This window comes from Diaporthe batatas (genome assembly GCF_019321695.1).
Source record: "Diaporthe batatas strain CRI 302-4 chromosome Unknown Contig00008, whole genome shotgun sequence".
Lineage (NCBI taxonomy): Eukaryota > Fungi > Ascomycota > Sordariomycetes > Diaporthales > Diaporthaceae > Diaporthe > Diaporthe batatas.
This window is the reverse complement of record NW_025408555.1, coordinates 1704081-1719892: the sequence shown is the minus strand read 5'-3', so window position 1 is coordinate 1719892 and position 15812 is coordinate 1704081. Positions and strand designations below refer to the sequence as shown.

At 51.4% G+C, this 15812-nt stretch overlaps 3 protein-coding genes across 3 annotated transcripts; 2 read left to right on the top strand and 1 right to left on the bottom strand.

The window, feature by feature from the left end:
* Positions 1-2187: 2187 nt before the first annotated feature.
* Positions 2188-3369, top strand: KVR01_007654 (uncharacterized protein; the record flags this gene model as incomplete). Its single annotated transcript, XM_044782014.1, has 2 exons — positions 2188-2743; positions 2777-3369. 2 exons carry the CDS (start codon positions 2188-2190, stop codon positions 3367-3369), a joined length of 1149 nt encoding a protein of 382 aa, XP_044643907.1.
* A 754-nt stretch (positions 3370-4123) lies between these two features.
* KVR01_007518 (uncharacterized protein) lies at positions 4124-4765 on the top strand (the record flags this gene model as incomplete). The annotated part of the gene is made up of 1 exon (XM_044789417.1): positions 4124-4765. The coding sequence occupies one exon, from the start codon at positions 4124-4126 to the stop codon at positions 4763-4765; it is 642 nt and encodes a 213-aa protein (XP_044643771.1).
* Positions 4766-5375: 610 nt separating this feature from the next.
* Positions 5376-14246, bottom strand: KVR01_007281 (uncharacterized protein; the record flags this gene model as incomplete). Its single annotated transcript, XM_044781951.1, has 7 exons — positions 5376-10638; positions 10711-11279; positions 11332-11399; positions 11461-11752; positions 12004-12554; positions 12631-14032; positions 14154-14246. The coding sequence occupies 7 exons, from the start codon at positions 14244-14246 to the stop codon at positions 5376-5378; spliced, it is 8238 nt and encodes a 2745-aa protein (XP_044643534.1).
* Between the last annotated feature and the right edge of the window lie 1566 nt (positions 14247-15812).

Below are 15812 nucleotides of genomic sequence, written 5' to 3'. Positions count from 1 at the left end.
CAATCGGGTTAGTTGATATCATGGAGGATACTGACTTGACGGTACGGCTAATAACTCGACACAAATCGAGCTTGTAAGCACTTAAATAGTATCCCAGTGGCTGAAGATAGCGCCCTAGAGATAGGTTGCATAAAGAAATACCTCCTCCATTAAAACTTTAAATTATAGTAAATCAAGAGAATCCCTTTCCTAGGTCTTCCCTTCACTGAGCTTAGAAGAGGACAAAATACACCTGAATTAAGTATAAACAGGCTACGAGCAAATTCCCGTGCTTATGACTGATGTCTCGGCAGGATTGCGTTAGTAACGAAATGCCGTCCATGGTGGGTGGCACGGACGGTGTAGGAAGCAAGCCAAATTCGATTTCTCGAGCTATGTCGATAAGTTCACTGACACTGCAGACTTTCTGACTGATGTGGACGTGCGGATACTTTTCAGCTACTCGTTCCTGAATTGATGTTGCCTACAGCCCGTTACATCGGAGAACACAGCTTCTATATTGTTATAGCAACATAATTAATGTATGTGACCATATCACCCTGAGAAGTAACGCAGTACATAATCAATACATGAGTCACCTCGGCCGGTTAGAAAGTGCAATGAACATCGTCTATCCTCCATCTTAAGGACCTGTACACAGGTAAGCATATGGATGGTGGAACTGGAGCAGGTCAAGAGTATGTAATGGATGTCACGACGCGCCACTCGTGTCAGCAAACCACCCATAAGTGTCCTAGCACACATGATGTGAAGAATGTCGACTATGCCCCACTATTTGCAGGTACTGACCGTCTGTTCCCGCGCAGGCACTCTGCCGCTTGCCATGAGAAGCCTTAAACAACACTGGTTTACAATCTTTATAGGGAGGATGCCAGCTCCTAGATTATTTTACATACCTTGTGTTTAATTACACCGGGCTTCTTTAGTGTAATAATATACTTATTACTCTTAATTATATTTTTAAGTAAGACGAATATTATAATTAAAATATAATATATAAAGTTAAGGTTTTAAAATTATTAATAATTTAATATTAATACTCTTAATTATATATTTATATAATATAATTAAGCTTTAAAATTAAAATATTAACTTAAAATATAATATTAATTTAATTTATAAAGTTTCTAGTTATATAATTAAATTATACTTAGTTTATTTTATTAAATATATTAATATATTTAATATTATTATTAAATGAATTAAAATATAAATAAAAATAAAAATTAGAATAATATTTATATAAGAACTAATAATCTTTAATATAAAAAATTATTTTAAAATTATAATTTATTATTATAATTTTATTAATTATATTATATTTTTAAATAATATAATTGAAACCTTTATTTAAACAACCTATCATGCCGCCCGGAGCTAGTGCGCCCACTACTACTCTGCAATTGCCAGCGGTGGTTATTAATGAATGTTAGGTCGTTAGGGTAAAGCATCTTTAGCTTTGCACGCCCGGGCATGTGACTATGGGCAAGTGATTTCTGGGCGGGGTCGGAATTGACCTCGCCTCATTGGCTCGAAAACCGCCCCTCCTCACCGGTGTCCGAAATAAATAGACGAGCTCAAGTTCACATAGGCCGGAAGATGGGCGTGTAAGTCGAGTGCCATTGCTTGCGAGCGGGTCCAATAAATTTTACGAGAGCGTTGTCACGTCACGTTTGCTCCGCTGCCAAAACGCGTAAACATAAACCGCCTCCCCCGCAAATACAAGGATCGGAATAGCACTCATGCCATTGGTCCCAAACCCGCATTAGCGCCAAGAACACCCCATTTTATTCCCTTCTTGGAATGGTTGACTGCCTCCGCGGCTGAACGCTTATCCTCGCCAACTACTCTTGCGAGCACAATAACGTGATACGTGCGCTTCTTCTTAGCATGACGAAGTGGGAAGCTCGTATGCTTGAGTCGGTCTTTAAATATTCGCGAACTGAATCAAGGTAACCTCGACTATTGTCATGACACTAATCATCTCTCACTCCCGTTTCGATCGTCAAGGCCCGGCCGCCGCCCAGGAGCCATCGTGTGCGATTAAAATTAACACTTAAAGCGGGAGTGAGATATAAAAGATCTCAACTCCAGCTTTCATTCTCTCTTTTCCCACGGATAACCTGCAGCTCACAACAGGCTCGTTGCGATTCCCATCCTGTCGTCCTTAACGATTCGTTCATCATCATGCTTCTCGCCTACGGCTTGAGTGTTGCGGCTTTGGCAGCCACAGCCCTGACAGCTTCCGTGTTGCCCAGGGCTCCGCAGCCATGGACAAACTTCAACGACAATGCGGTGTTCATGCCGAAGCAAGAAGCGACTAGTTGGCGCACCCTCTATGGTCGCACCGTCCAGCTCCCGGACTTCTCACTCCTCCTGTCATGGGAGGACTACGATCCCGACGTGACCTTAACGTACTTCCCCATCTACAAGTCAACTGATGGCGGAGCCACGTACCAGCCCTTCTCAAGGGTAGAGGACCAGGTCAATGGTTGGGGTAACTGGTATCAGCCTTTCCTGTATTCCCTCCCCCAAGACTTTGGAGGTTACTCCAAGGGGACGATACTCCTGGCCGGAGTCTCGACGCCTCGAAACCTGTCCCAAGCGTACATCGATCTTTACGCCAGCACCAACAGCGGCAAAGACTGGGAGTTCGTCAGCCACATAGTCTACGGCCCGGGACCCGAAACCACGAGCACAGGCGACAAGGCCGTATGGGAACCATTCCTGTTGATGCATGAGGGTCAGCTCATCTGCTACTACTCTTCTCAGGTAGACCCCAAGTACAACCAGAAGCTCTCCCACGTAACGACAAGCAATCTTCGCGACTGGAGTGCCGAAGTCGACGATGTTGTCAAAGACGACTTCCAACAGCGGCCCGGCATGGCGACGGTCGCCTACAGCCCAGTTTCCAAGAAATATGTCATGACCTTCGAGAATTGTGGCCTTCCCGGTGGCTGCCCTGTGCGCCACAAGGTCTCCCAGGATCCCCTTCAGTTTGGTGCTGCGGCCGACTACCCACTTATGGCAGATAGTAGCTTGAACCCCTCAGGCAGTCCCTATGTCATATGGACCCCGGAACCTGGAAACGAGGCCGAAGGAGTGTTTATCGCCAACGGGAACTCCCGCGAGGAAATCTTCGTCAACACTGACGCTCTTGATGTGAATGGGTGGAAGCCGCTTGATGTCGGGCAGTGGTCAGCCTACTCGAGAGAACTGCGTATCATCAATACACCCCAAGGCAGTGCGGCGGCCGGGAAACAGAAGCTACTGATTACGAACGGTGGTAATATGGGTTGCTCTGGGTCTTGCTACAATTACGTAGCCGATGGTGTCGTCGATATTCCCAGCTACCCTCGCTCTGTGTAATTATCTTCTAATGGATATCGCACATATTGAGCTTTATGACACTCTCCTGCTCAAGGTATCTTTGAACTAAAATGTGATAGTCGTCACTGATAATAACGCATGCACGTCTACCACTCTCTGTCACGACTGGAGTGTCGGCCATCCCCGCATTCGTGTGCATGCACGCCTCTGACAAGACCCTGACGGATCATGTATCGAGACAGCTATATCACAAGAGGGACTTCAAGTTGCAACGCATATTCCTTATGCACGACGGCGTATAATTCTCAGGTTGTGTACAACGAAACTGGTGCCTAGGTATCGCAGCTTTGAGAACAAGGCTAATGTCAAGTTTGTGTCAGGTGGCGACGTGGCGAAAGTGTCAAAGGAGCAAACTGAGACAGCTTTCTCGTGGTCGGCCTCACGCGTTAGCTGAAACGCCGCCAAAGGGCGGTCACAATTTCTTTATGTACGAGGCCTACCACAACAAAGTCAGCTGGGAGATTAAAACCACAAGCTCGTTACCTATCGCAGTTCCCTTGAAACCCTCACTGGCCCAGTAATGGGTCCGCAATCTACACAAATCAACATCGACATTCCAAACATGCTCTCACTCTATTCATTCAAGGTGGCCCTTACTGCGTCGTTAATCACTGCATTCATTGCATCAGTTCTGGTATATTGGCTCATCCCTTCCTCAATATCAGTAATTTCTTCTTCCGTTCAGATAATTAATTGCTGATTAACGTATGTCCTATGCTAGCTCAACCTCAACATGGCTTCCGACAGCAAACACCAAGATCCCACGTTCGACACCACGACCAGCGCTTCGAGCAACACTTGTGGAATGGCCACACCTCAGACTCCATCCGAGTGCTCGGAGTATTCGAAATGCCCTCAAACCCCAGAATGCCCGAAATTGCTCGAATGCCCACAACCTCGTGATTGCCCGAAGTGTGCTGAATGCCCCGAATGCCCCAAGTGCCCCAAGTGCCCCAAGTGCCCTTGGAGTGAGCACGGAACAATCCCCCGACCAGGAAGCACTTACCATATCATTGAAAAGCAAAGCGGCAAAGCCATCACGGTCATGGAAGACGATGTGAAACTCCGCAACCTCATATTTCCTGGCCTCTATCGCTCTCACTGGCAGTGTGTCTGGCACAATGGTTACTTTGGGTTCCAGAATGTCATGACAGGAGCTTATCTCGGGCACGACGGGCGCAGTGGAATCCGCACAACAGCGCTTGACGTCAGCGACTGGGAGCTCTGGACACCAAGAGAACATCCTGATGGAGGCTACGAGCTTCTGACGCCGTATTATTGGCACACCTTGATGGTGCTATCCGTGCAAGGGGACGAGAGTACCTTGGTCAGACGACGACATGGAACTACTCTGTGGGAGTTCGTGGAAGTTTGAGTGGCGGCACCTTCAAGCAAGGCCATGGTGTGGAGGGCTCATTCGCAATTATGGATGGTACGGGGTATTTCACGGCTGATATCTCATGACTATGGGCTGAGAAAGCAGCAGAACCATGGGGAAGGAAGCGAACGGATTTTGCAAGACGTGGAGCTGCACTGCTTGTGCGGAGTTTTTCAAATAGACCTGTATGTATTTAGAGTACAACAAGTCTATCAGGGCTTCCATTCCGAGCTGCAAAGTCAAGTATCTCAGCGGTACTTCGATAAACTTGGAAAGATTCGGGATGGTTGTTCAACCATGTTCTCGTCGGAGCTCAAGGTTGAGGCATGTAACAATCGTTAAACCCAAAATTGACTCTCGTATCACAAGAGTACGTCTTACTTGGCGTTGAGTGATGAATCAGCTGGGTGCTGTGAAGGAGATGTACATATTCAACATTTTGGAAGTCAGTATCACCACGGATTCAGAGCGGGCTCGCTGAGAGTTGAGATCGAACCCCCATTGAATCAGTGCATTGTCAAGCCGAGTCTAAACGCTATCGAATCATAATTCAGTCTGACAAATATCGAGTGACTATGTCGATCGTCCACTCCATGTTTGAGTCTCACTAGATCTGGCTTCCAACTTGTGTCATCCACCGCCGAATCCCGCCGGCAGAGGCTGTCACGCATGGCTTTTCGAGAAGTTCTAGGTGACTCCCTGGAACATCAAAGGTATCTTTGACTTGAGGCCATAACGGTCGCCAATCATCTTCGCCGCTTGGCATGTTTGCCGTAGGGAACTGTGCCCGCAGAAACAGGGTCGGCAGTGCCTCGGGGAGTGGTTGCAGCTCAAAGTTCTGCAATGTCCTGAAATAACCCCCTACCTTTCCAAGCGCCAGATCAGGATCTGAAATCATGCGCAGGAGACCCCCGTTGCGGACAGTAAGAGCCTCAGCAGGCAGCGCGTCCACCCACTCTGGTTGCTTGCTCGCTCTCATATTGATATACGTGTCGATGAGCACTAAACCCGCCAACCTGGCCTCTTGTCTATCCTGATTTTTAGTCTCTTCTAATAGCCTAGAGGCCACGGCGTGAGCGACTAAACCACCAGCAGAAAATCCAGCAAGCACTACAGGGCCCGTAAAATGCTCTTTGATCGTGCCGACATGTATGGCAGCAAGTGTCTCAAGGTCCTCGGGAACAGCCATCACTTCTGGGTGCGGGAGCTCAAATATCTCCATCTGGCCCTTCATTGCAGCTGCCAGTGTACTGTAGGCACTCCCCCTGAACCCATCGTTGATGACAGGCGGGAGGAATGATGGTAGTAATACAAGTGGCACGGTCGGGTTTGCAGAATCAAAGGGACCAGCCGCAAGGAGTTGAGGGGGGACCGCGTATTTCGACAAATCTGACCCTATCCTGAATCTTGGCAGGGCGAGTGAGGAGATACCCAGCAGTTCCGCTGCTGCGCTGTACTGCTGGAGGTGACAAAGCCGCTTGTAAAGAGCAGCCAGCCCTCCGAACGCCTCGACATCGACACCTTCCCGGTCACATTCCGGCTCGCCATTCAACGGTTCAAATATTCCCAAGCTGGGTTTGTTGTCAGTCTCTGGCGCATATAGTGGGTCCTCGATATTCTCAGCTGTGCTGTGTGGCGCATGAGCCGTCGCCTCCGTTTCATCGTCGATCCGCTCAAGGTCCAACCGGCCAAGCAAGTATTGCGCAAGCGATTGAGTAGTCTCATAATCGAGGGCCAGTGTGACAGGCAGGTCCGTCACCCCAGTTAGCTTCCTCAACTCGTTGCTGAGTAGCACAGAGCTTGAGGAGTCGAAGCCCAGATCTGCGAGCGGCCGATCCGGGAGATCCTGATCATGGTACCCAAGCACCGTGGCCATCGAGCTTCTGACTAATTCGAGCAATTTCTTCTCACGACGGTTCACGGGTGTTTGAGAGAGTAGTTGACGCCATTTACTTCTGCTGTGTAATGCTGATGTGGTTGCCTTGGGCCCTCCCGTACCATCCGATATCAGTGGGAAAGGGCCTTCGATAAGCAGTGGCGCCATGACCGGCTCCGACGAGAACCTTCTTTGCATTGCTTTCTCGAATAGCTGTAAGCCCTGTTGGTCTGTGAGGGGCTTTGCATTTTCAAGACGAGCACTGTGAGCTTTCAACTTAGTGTCGGACGCCATTCCCACCTCGTTGAGCCAGGGGCCCCACGCCAACGACATGGCAGGCAGTCCACGAGAATTTCGGTAGCGGGCCAGTCCATCCAGGAACGCGTTCCCTGCTGAGTAGGCGACCTGACCCTCATTGCCGAGTATACCAACAAATGACGAGAATAGTACGAAAGACCGTACCGTGGACGGTGCAAGGTCGTGCAAGTGCCAGGCGGCGTCGACCTTGGGATAGAGGACACGGGATACCCGTCCTGGATCTTGGGAGCTGAGCATAGCGTCATCCACGATACCTGCACAGTGAATTATGGCGCTTATAGGTGGTAGACCTCGGCTGCTAATGCTCTCCAGCAGTGTGACCAGTTGTTGACGGTCGCCACAGTCACATCCCTCGATGCGTACCACGGCGCCTGCGGCAGCTAGGTCGTCATACATCTGAGCCGCACCCTGAGCCTTCGTGCCGGACCGGCTGACCAAGAGCAGGCTTTTGGCTCCGTGGACACGAACAATGTGTCGACTGAGCAGGGCGCCAAGTCCTCCCGTCGCGCCGGTGATCAGTACAGTCCCGCTGATATCAAGTGTCGAAGCGCAAACCGCTGCCTTCAATGAAGCGTTCTGAACCGGCGGCAGAGACATCTTCTTCAACGACGGGGCCATGGGTGTGCCCTTACGCACGGCAACAGTTGCCTCTTTGGAAACGATCACGGATGCGAGTGCCTTCTCGGACTCGGCCGAGCCGTCCAGGTCGATTAGCACGATGCGTCCACCGCCAAGCTCTGCTTGTGCAGAACGCACGAATCCCCATACGGCCGCAGACACGAGGTCCGGATGATTTTCTAGTGACGCTCTCTCTGTGACAATGACAAGACGTTCATCAGAGTATGCCTTTTCCGCGCGCCACTTTTGTATCACACCGAGCACCTCTGCGACAGACCTGTGCACCCTGCTGTGGACCGCGGAATGCTCATCTGCGCCGTCATCTCGAGCATCGCTTCGGACCCGGTACACCTCATAATGGTCACTGGAAGGCCCGTTGGACTCCCCATTGATTCTGGACGTTGAAAATCTGTCCCACTGGAGTCGATAAAGATCTCCCGCGGCTGATTCGGCAGCACTCCACGGCCGGGTGACCACTTCAGATATCACTGCCACCAGCTTCCGTGTCGCCTTCTTTGTGAGATGGAGTGAGAATCTATTCTCATCCTGCTTGCGTATGCGTGCGATCAAGGCGCCAGAGCCAGCCCAGTCATCAATTTGGACGCCTCGGAACAGGAACGGCAGGCGAATGTTGCCGGCTGCTTTCTCTGGTTCTGGAAGCAGAGTTGCATGAATTGCGGCGTCAAGTAGGGCTGGGTGCAGTGCGTACATCCGACTTTGGCTCGGGTACGGCTCTATGTGTACTCCCAGCTCATCCTGGCTCTCGCGCCAGACAGAACGCACGGATTGGAAGGATGGGCCGTACTTTATGCCCGCGCCAGCCAGGATTCCGTATGCTTTGGTAACATCAATCATTTTCCCATCGTAGGATCGTGTTCTCTCATCTACAACCGACTCGGAATATTTTTGGACAGTATCACCTCCATCATCGAGCGGCGAGGCGGGTTTGAGGATACCAGTGGCGTGTCGTGTCCATTCGTGCTGTGCCGAGACATCACGGGGCCGTGAGTAGACGTCAACAGCTCTTGCTCCGTGCTCTTGTGCTTCCCCGATGACGACCTGTATCTTCAACTCGTCATCTTGTTCAGCGTTAAGAGCGACTGGGGCCATAAATGTGAACTCATCCAGCATCATTGACTCGTCCGTTCCAGTACACTCCCGGCTTGCCCGCAAAGCTAGCTCCGTGAGTGCCGCAGCAGGGACAATCATCTGCTCGCCGACGACGTGATCGCGAAGCCAGGGCTGTCTCGCCGTTGATAGGCGTCCCGTGCAGATGATTTTGTTTGTGTCTGGTATCGATGTTGAGTGGAAGAGTATCCCGTGTCCCAGTTCATTCATTAACTCGGCCTTCTGCGTTGCTGGCTTAGGTAGATCAAGCCAGTATCTCTGTCTTTGGAAAGGGTAGACTGGCAGATCAATAATATTCGCACCAGTGCTTTTGATCACAGTCTTCCAGTCGACCTGTATGCCTCGGACCCACACCTGGCCCAAGGCATCGAGTAGCCTGTTGACCTGGCTGTGCGTCGCGATGGACCCCGGCACATGGTTAGACAGAACTGCAGAGGGTCCAATTTCGACAAACAGTGAGACACCGTCATTCTGAAGCTCCTCTATAGCATCAGAGAAGCGTACGGGCTGGCATACATGGCAATTCCAATGCATAGTCGACCTGAGCCGGGCTGCTTCGACCCGCTTCCCCGTCACGCTTGACACGAGGGGAGTTGTGGACTTTCTCGTATTGTCAGTGCTGATTGAAAATTCCAATTTCCTTTCGAGGTCGGCCAGCATAGGATCCATCATCGGTGAGTGGAAAGCATGCCTGATGTTCCGAAGTTGTGTAACTCGTCGTCCTGAGCCAGCAAGCCTCTCTGCTATGATAGTGACAGCTTCTTCTGTTCCAGAAAGGACGATTGAGGTCTTCGAGTTGACTGCCGCAATGGTGACCGATCCATTCTCAATCTCATGATTTTGGCGTGATATCTCTTCAGTGACCTCTTCCTCGCTGGCAGAGACGCTCACCATGATGCCATTGGAAGGCAGATCAGCCATGAGTTTGCCCCTGCAGGTCACAATCATAGCGGCTTCCCGAAGCGACAGAGCTCCAGACGCATATGCCGCCGCGATCTCACCCAGAGAGTGACCGGTCACAAAATCCGGGCGGATGTTGACCGACTCAAGAAGACGGAACATGGCCACCTCGAAAGCGAAGAGCAAAGACTGGGCGAAGTCTGTGCGATCTAGCCGGGGATCTGCCTCATGTCCCTCGCCGTTGCCCAGGACATAACTGAGTGGGCATTCCAAGTGTAGAGATAGTTCGTCGCATGCCTCCACAAACGCATCAGAGAAAACAGGGAACGCCGCGCAGAGCTTCTCCAGTACATCACTGCTGGGAAGCCTTGCACCCTGTCCCGAAAACATGAATGCCACCCGGGGTTTCGTAGCACTAGCCTGCGCATGTGCAGGAACCGCGCCATCTTCCGAGTTTCGTTGATTTCCAGCTAATTCCTCAAGCGCGGCTTGATAACTTCCCCCGGTGGGAGTGACAGACGCTCTGTGCCGAAGAGCAGATCTTGTAGTTGCAAGCGACAAGGCGATATCAGCAGGGTCCTGGAGGAAAATGGCCTTGGTTTCTAGCAAACTCCGAGCTTGTGCACGCAAAGCCGCCTCGTCTGCGCCAGAGAGAATCCATGGGAAGGTCATGCCTGTCTTGTCGAAAGTTTTCGGTGTTGTTGGTGTAATTGGAGGTGTCGAATTACCAAATAAGCCCGCTTGTCTTTGGTTCCCTTCTTCGGGTGGCTGTTCTAGGACAACGTGCGAGTTTGTACCGCCTATACCGAATGATGATATCGCGGCACGGCGCTTTCTAGCTGTCGAACTTGGTTCAAAAGATGTGGGCCATGGCTTTGTCTTGCTGAGAACTTCCACACCACTACCCTCCCATTTTACATACCTCGAGGGCTCGTTGATGTGCAATGAAGCTGGTGCTATGCCGTGTTGAATCGCCTTGACCATCTTGATGACTCCTGCCACTCCAGCTGCAGCTTGGGTATGGCCGATGCTGAGGATTTCAGATCAGCAACCTTTTATTTGTGGAGAGTGGCGGCTGGCAACTGCCGTCTTCTGGACTTACTTTGACTTGACCGAACCAAGTAGCAACGGTCTCGAAACTGGGCGCTTTGCGTCACCACCGCCGTTCCCATATGCCGAAATCAAGGCCTGCACTTCCACAGGATCACCCAGTGCTGTCGCAGTGCCGTGTCCCTCAACCACGTCCACATCCGCCGGCGACAGACCGGCCTGCGCCAGTGCTGCCTGGATGACCTGCTCCTGTGCAGTCCCGCTCGGGGCCGTGAGTCCGTTCGAAGCACCATCTGAGTTGACTGCGGATCCTCGGATTACGGCGAGGACCTGGTGCCCGTTTCGTCTTGCATCCTGCAACCGCTCGAGGAGCACAAGGCCGACGCCCTCGGACCAGCCCGTCCCGCTTGCGTCGCTCGAGTACGCTCGGCAGCGGCCGTCTTCAGACAGACCCCGCCGCTTGCTGAAGCATACAAACGACTGCGGTGTCGCCATGGTTGTTACTCCTCCGGCGATGGCGAGAGAAGACTCTCCGCTTCGAAGGGACGCGGCCGCCAGGTGAATGGCGACCAGCGAGGACGAGCATCCGGTGTGAATACATAGTGACGGTCCATGTAAGCCCTATCATTGTCAATCATCAGCTGTCTTCGTGTCATCATGTTAAATAACTTACGAAACAGTACGACACGCGCCCGCTGACTACACTCCCTGATGAGCCAATTCCAAGGTATGCTTCCAGCTCTGTAACACGTTCCAGTCAGTCCAATTTTCCCAAACTGCTTGGCTAGAATGCGTCAATTACCCGGAGTGTCTTTTCCATTATCTGCATAATCACCATACATGATGCCTACAAAGACACCAGTCTGAGTTCCGCGCAGCGACGAAGGAGCCATGCCACCTCGCTCTGCCAACTCCCACGTTGTCTCTAGTAACAGTCTCTGCTGCGGATCCGTAGCAAGAGCCTCGCGTGGAGACATGCCGAAGAGCCCGGCGTCAAAGTCGGCCATGTTCTCGAGGAACGCCCCACGGCTTGTTGTTGAGGTGCCGGGATGGTCTGGGTCTGGGTTGTACAATGTCTCGACATTCCAACCACGCTGCAATAATTGTCAGTGCACAGTTTCTATCGGTTTTTTAGGAATTCGTCGCCCGTGAGGAAGCCACGTATTGATGTCTTCTTATTCCAACTTTCTCACAAAATAACAAATCCAACTGGCAAAATAAGGCCAGAAGGCAATTTCTTAGCCCGCGTGGCTTACGAAACTTATCCCACGGGAGGTCGTTCAACAGAATGCTTGTTTGTGTGTGTGGGCGGGGGGGGGGTAAAGAACCTCAAGGTTCCACTCACATCAGTTGGGAACTCAGAGGTCACATCGACTCCATCAGATACAATCTGCCAAAGATCCTCTGGCGATGAAATACCTCCCGGATACCGACATGCCATAGAGACAATGGCAATTGGTTCGACCCCGCCATCCTCAGCTGGTAATTCCGGCATTGGTATCGGTAGGGAAGATGGTACTTTTAAGTCAAGTAGGCGTCTGTAGAGATGTTCGCTGACTGCTTCGGGAGTGGGATGGTCAAACACGAGGGTTGTGGGGAGATCTAATCCTGTGAGGCTGGAGAGACGATCTCGAAGGACGATACCAGCAAGCGAGGTGAGACCAATTGTTATAAATGGTCGGTCGGAGTACCGATGGAGCCATGCTGCGTCCTGGCCATCTGCATCTGCGTCTTGATCACATGCTCTGATGGTCTCATTTAAAACCATAGCCTGGATCGAGTCCTTCGACCGCAGCTTGGACACAGCTGTCAGTGGCCTGCTTGTGCAGGAGGCCACAGTTGACCGTTTTGGTTTCCCTAGCAGGGTTCTTGGCACAGCATCAATTTGGTAGAATGCTGTTGATTGAAAGTTTAGTGTTTCATCCAGGAGGAGCATTGGGAAGTGTAAAAAGGTGAAAAGAATATTCCTCACATGTCGGTATCTTGTATTCGGGTAGGGACCGTCTGCATACGGCCAGCAAAGTTGACGGGTCAAGATCGACAGCATCCCTTCCGGGGGTGGTGCTTTTTGCCTCGCAGACAACGAAGGCGACAGGTGTCTCACCCAAAAGACGATGTGGAACTCCAGCCACGACAACATCTGTGACACCAGGACATTGAAGGAGAACTTTTTCTACCTCATCAGGTTGGATGTTCTCACCGCCCCTGATGATCACTTCTTTCCGTCGTCCAATAAGAGTCAAATTGTTTCCATATGTCGATTCGCGTGCAAGATCACCAGTAGGGAACCAGCCATCCGAAGTGAACGGACTTTTGGCTTCCTTGTAGTATCCAATCATAAGGGCAGGACTTCGAATCCAGATTTCGCCTTGCTCGCCCACCTTAACTTCATTCCCGTCAGGGTCCACCAACTTTAGCTCCACGCCTGGAATGAGCTCTGGGAGCCCACCTTCACGAAAAAGGTCGCCTGGTCTGCCGGTACATACTCCTCCACATGTTTCGGTGCATCCATAGTTGGCTGTGAGTGGGACGCCGAATACTTGCTGGACCTGAGCACTAAGGGCTGCTGTTGCCGGGGCTCCACCGAACATACATGCCCTCAATCGGGGTAAAGCCAGCGGAGTTACCGACGTCGATGCTGTAGCCACGATCTCGTGGTAGGATGCAGGTGGGCCAACAATGATCGTGGCCGTCTGCGCCTGCCCTGTGGCAAGACTATCAAAGAAGGTCTTGTTAGGGTCGGGGATGTGGGCGCTTGCTCCCACAGTCAATGTCGCGAATATACAAAACGAATGACTGATAGCATGGAAGAGTGGAACAGGAATAAAGAATTGGTCTTCCTCTGTGAAGCCAAACCTCTGTACGAAACCTTGGGCAGACAATAGCCAGCTGTGCTGGCTTGATAATACACCTTTTGGTGAACTTGTCGTCCCAGAGGTATAATGCAAGAAAGCCGGATCAGCTCCAGTGTCCTCGTCAATTTTGGATTCTGAGGTTGTGCAGTCTTCATCCTCTGCCCAGCTTTCGTATTGGGCGACTTTTGACTCGCCATTGGCAGTACAATCGACTGATGAAGACACAACAATGATTGTCTGCTTTTGCCCTTCGGTTGCAAGTCGAACCTGGCTTAAGTGGTGGCTGTCGGTAAATATGGCACGCGCGCCGCAATGTTGCAGCGCATTGGACAGTTCAGAGGATGTCGAGCGAGAATCCAGGGGGACTCCCACTGCACCTGCTCGCGTGATTGCCAGGATGCTCTCAAGTGCCTCGAGGCATCTGCCCAGGAAGACGGCCACAAAGTCCCCTCGACCTACTCCAGCCCACGCTAGGTGCACTGCTATGCGTCTAGTTCGTTCTTCGAGTTCCCGATACGTCTGTGGCCATTAGCAACTTGGCGCAACGGCTACACTTATGCCCGTATCAAGGGTTCCAGCCCCTTCAACCGGACAAAGGAAAAGCAGCGGGGGTTGGGAAAATGCACGCGCCAGAACTTACGATTTCCCGTGACGGCGATGAATAAGCAACCTTCTGGCCGCGTTCTGCTGCATGGCGGACAAGGAGTTCTGGGATGGACCGCAACTGAGACATTTCTGCTGCAAACAACCAGATGTGTAGGTTGATTGGGCCGATGATCTCCGTGCTGCTCCTGATAGATGGGAGTGCTTTCAAACCACAGAGTATCCAATATCAGTCTTCAATCAGTGGTGTCAGAGAATATTCAACGAGTGTGTGTATTTTTCGTTCCTCTGAAAAGGTCTGCGCAGCTACCAGTGACGCACCACGACCGGAAACAGACCAGGGGAGCGGTGCCTTTTGACCCAACGGCACACATACCTAGGTACCAGAAGGCCCGGACGTCTACTCTTCCGCCATTTGGTTTTACCCGCCACGCTCAGCTGTTCCCCAAGACCACGTCAAGAGGCCCCTCTCCATGGCTCTCGTGAACATGCAGCCGTTGGTGCCTGAATCTCGCGCATGCGTGAATTCTTAGCTGCGTGCGACCACACCGCTAGACCAAATCGTGTTTACCAAGCCTCTTAACAGGGCCGAGATTCGGCAAAAGACCTTTCCGGCCCATACCTCCTCCCAGACCACCATCCTTCCATGGGCCCTTGCTCAGGTACTAATTCTACTGTGAAGAGCGTGAAGACAGGTTGGGAAAAGCTTTACACTACCGAATCCACAGTCCAAGCTAATTTACGAATCGACCAGGACAAGGGCTGTTTATAGTACGTCCTACCGTACCCGCCAGTCCGGTGTGGCTGGCTCGTTTAATCCCATCAAGCAAGCCACCGCCACTGGGAGCTGTCGTGTCGCGTCACGAAGTAGGCCCTAAGAAAGCTTCAACGTTGGAGAAATTATGGAAACCCAGCGCTGGCGACAACCACTCCCTGTGCCACTGACGCAATTCCTGATAGTCGGAGGGGCCATCGTGAAACAGTCTGGTTAAGTCTTAGTTAGTCTACTCCGTACCTAGGTAACTCGTTACATAGGGTGGTGAAGACGTCGCCCAGCACGAGGCAGGTAAGGTTGTGCATCCCTGCTCAAATCCCGCCTGCCAACCCACCAGCTCGGGACTGCCAGCTCGATATCACTAAGCGCCCTGCATCTGTCGGTGTTTACTCCACACTGCCAACTAGTACTGCCAAGGTGTCTTTTGAGTGGATGGTTCGGATAAATGGCTGATCACGTCTGCATTCCTTTCGCGAGGCCTGCCTAGGTACCTAGGTAGGTATCCTAGTAGCTGCCTTTCGCCCAGCTAGTACACTGGCTTGACTGGGCTCTTATACTTATCATTAGTGGTTCATACTACAGGCACGTCTGGTTTGTTTGACTACCTAGGTAGCCAATTGGCAGAAAAAGAATGGTTCGGATATTCCCGCCCGCTCGAACGGGCGGTGCACCCTTTTTCCGACTGACAAGCATGGCTGCAGCCATACCAAGGCACCCCATTTGACCTTGTCCAGTCAGAAGATATTTAGTAGGGGTTGTGATCATCGATTCTTTGACAACATCTGTAGGGCCTGCAATGTCGACTGGTCATTGTAATTCCTATCCAGACTAGCATGATGTAATGTTGAAGCTGGCGGAGTTGTACTTTCTTTTGAAGGTTCTCTCAAACGGGAACGCAATAGGGCGGTCAGATGTGGCAAG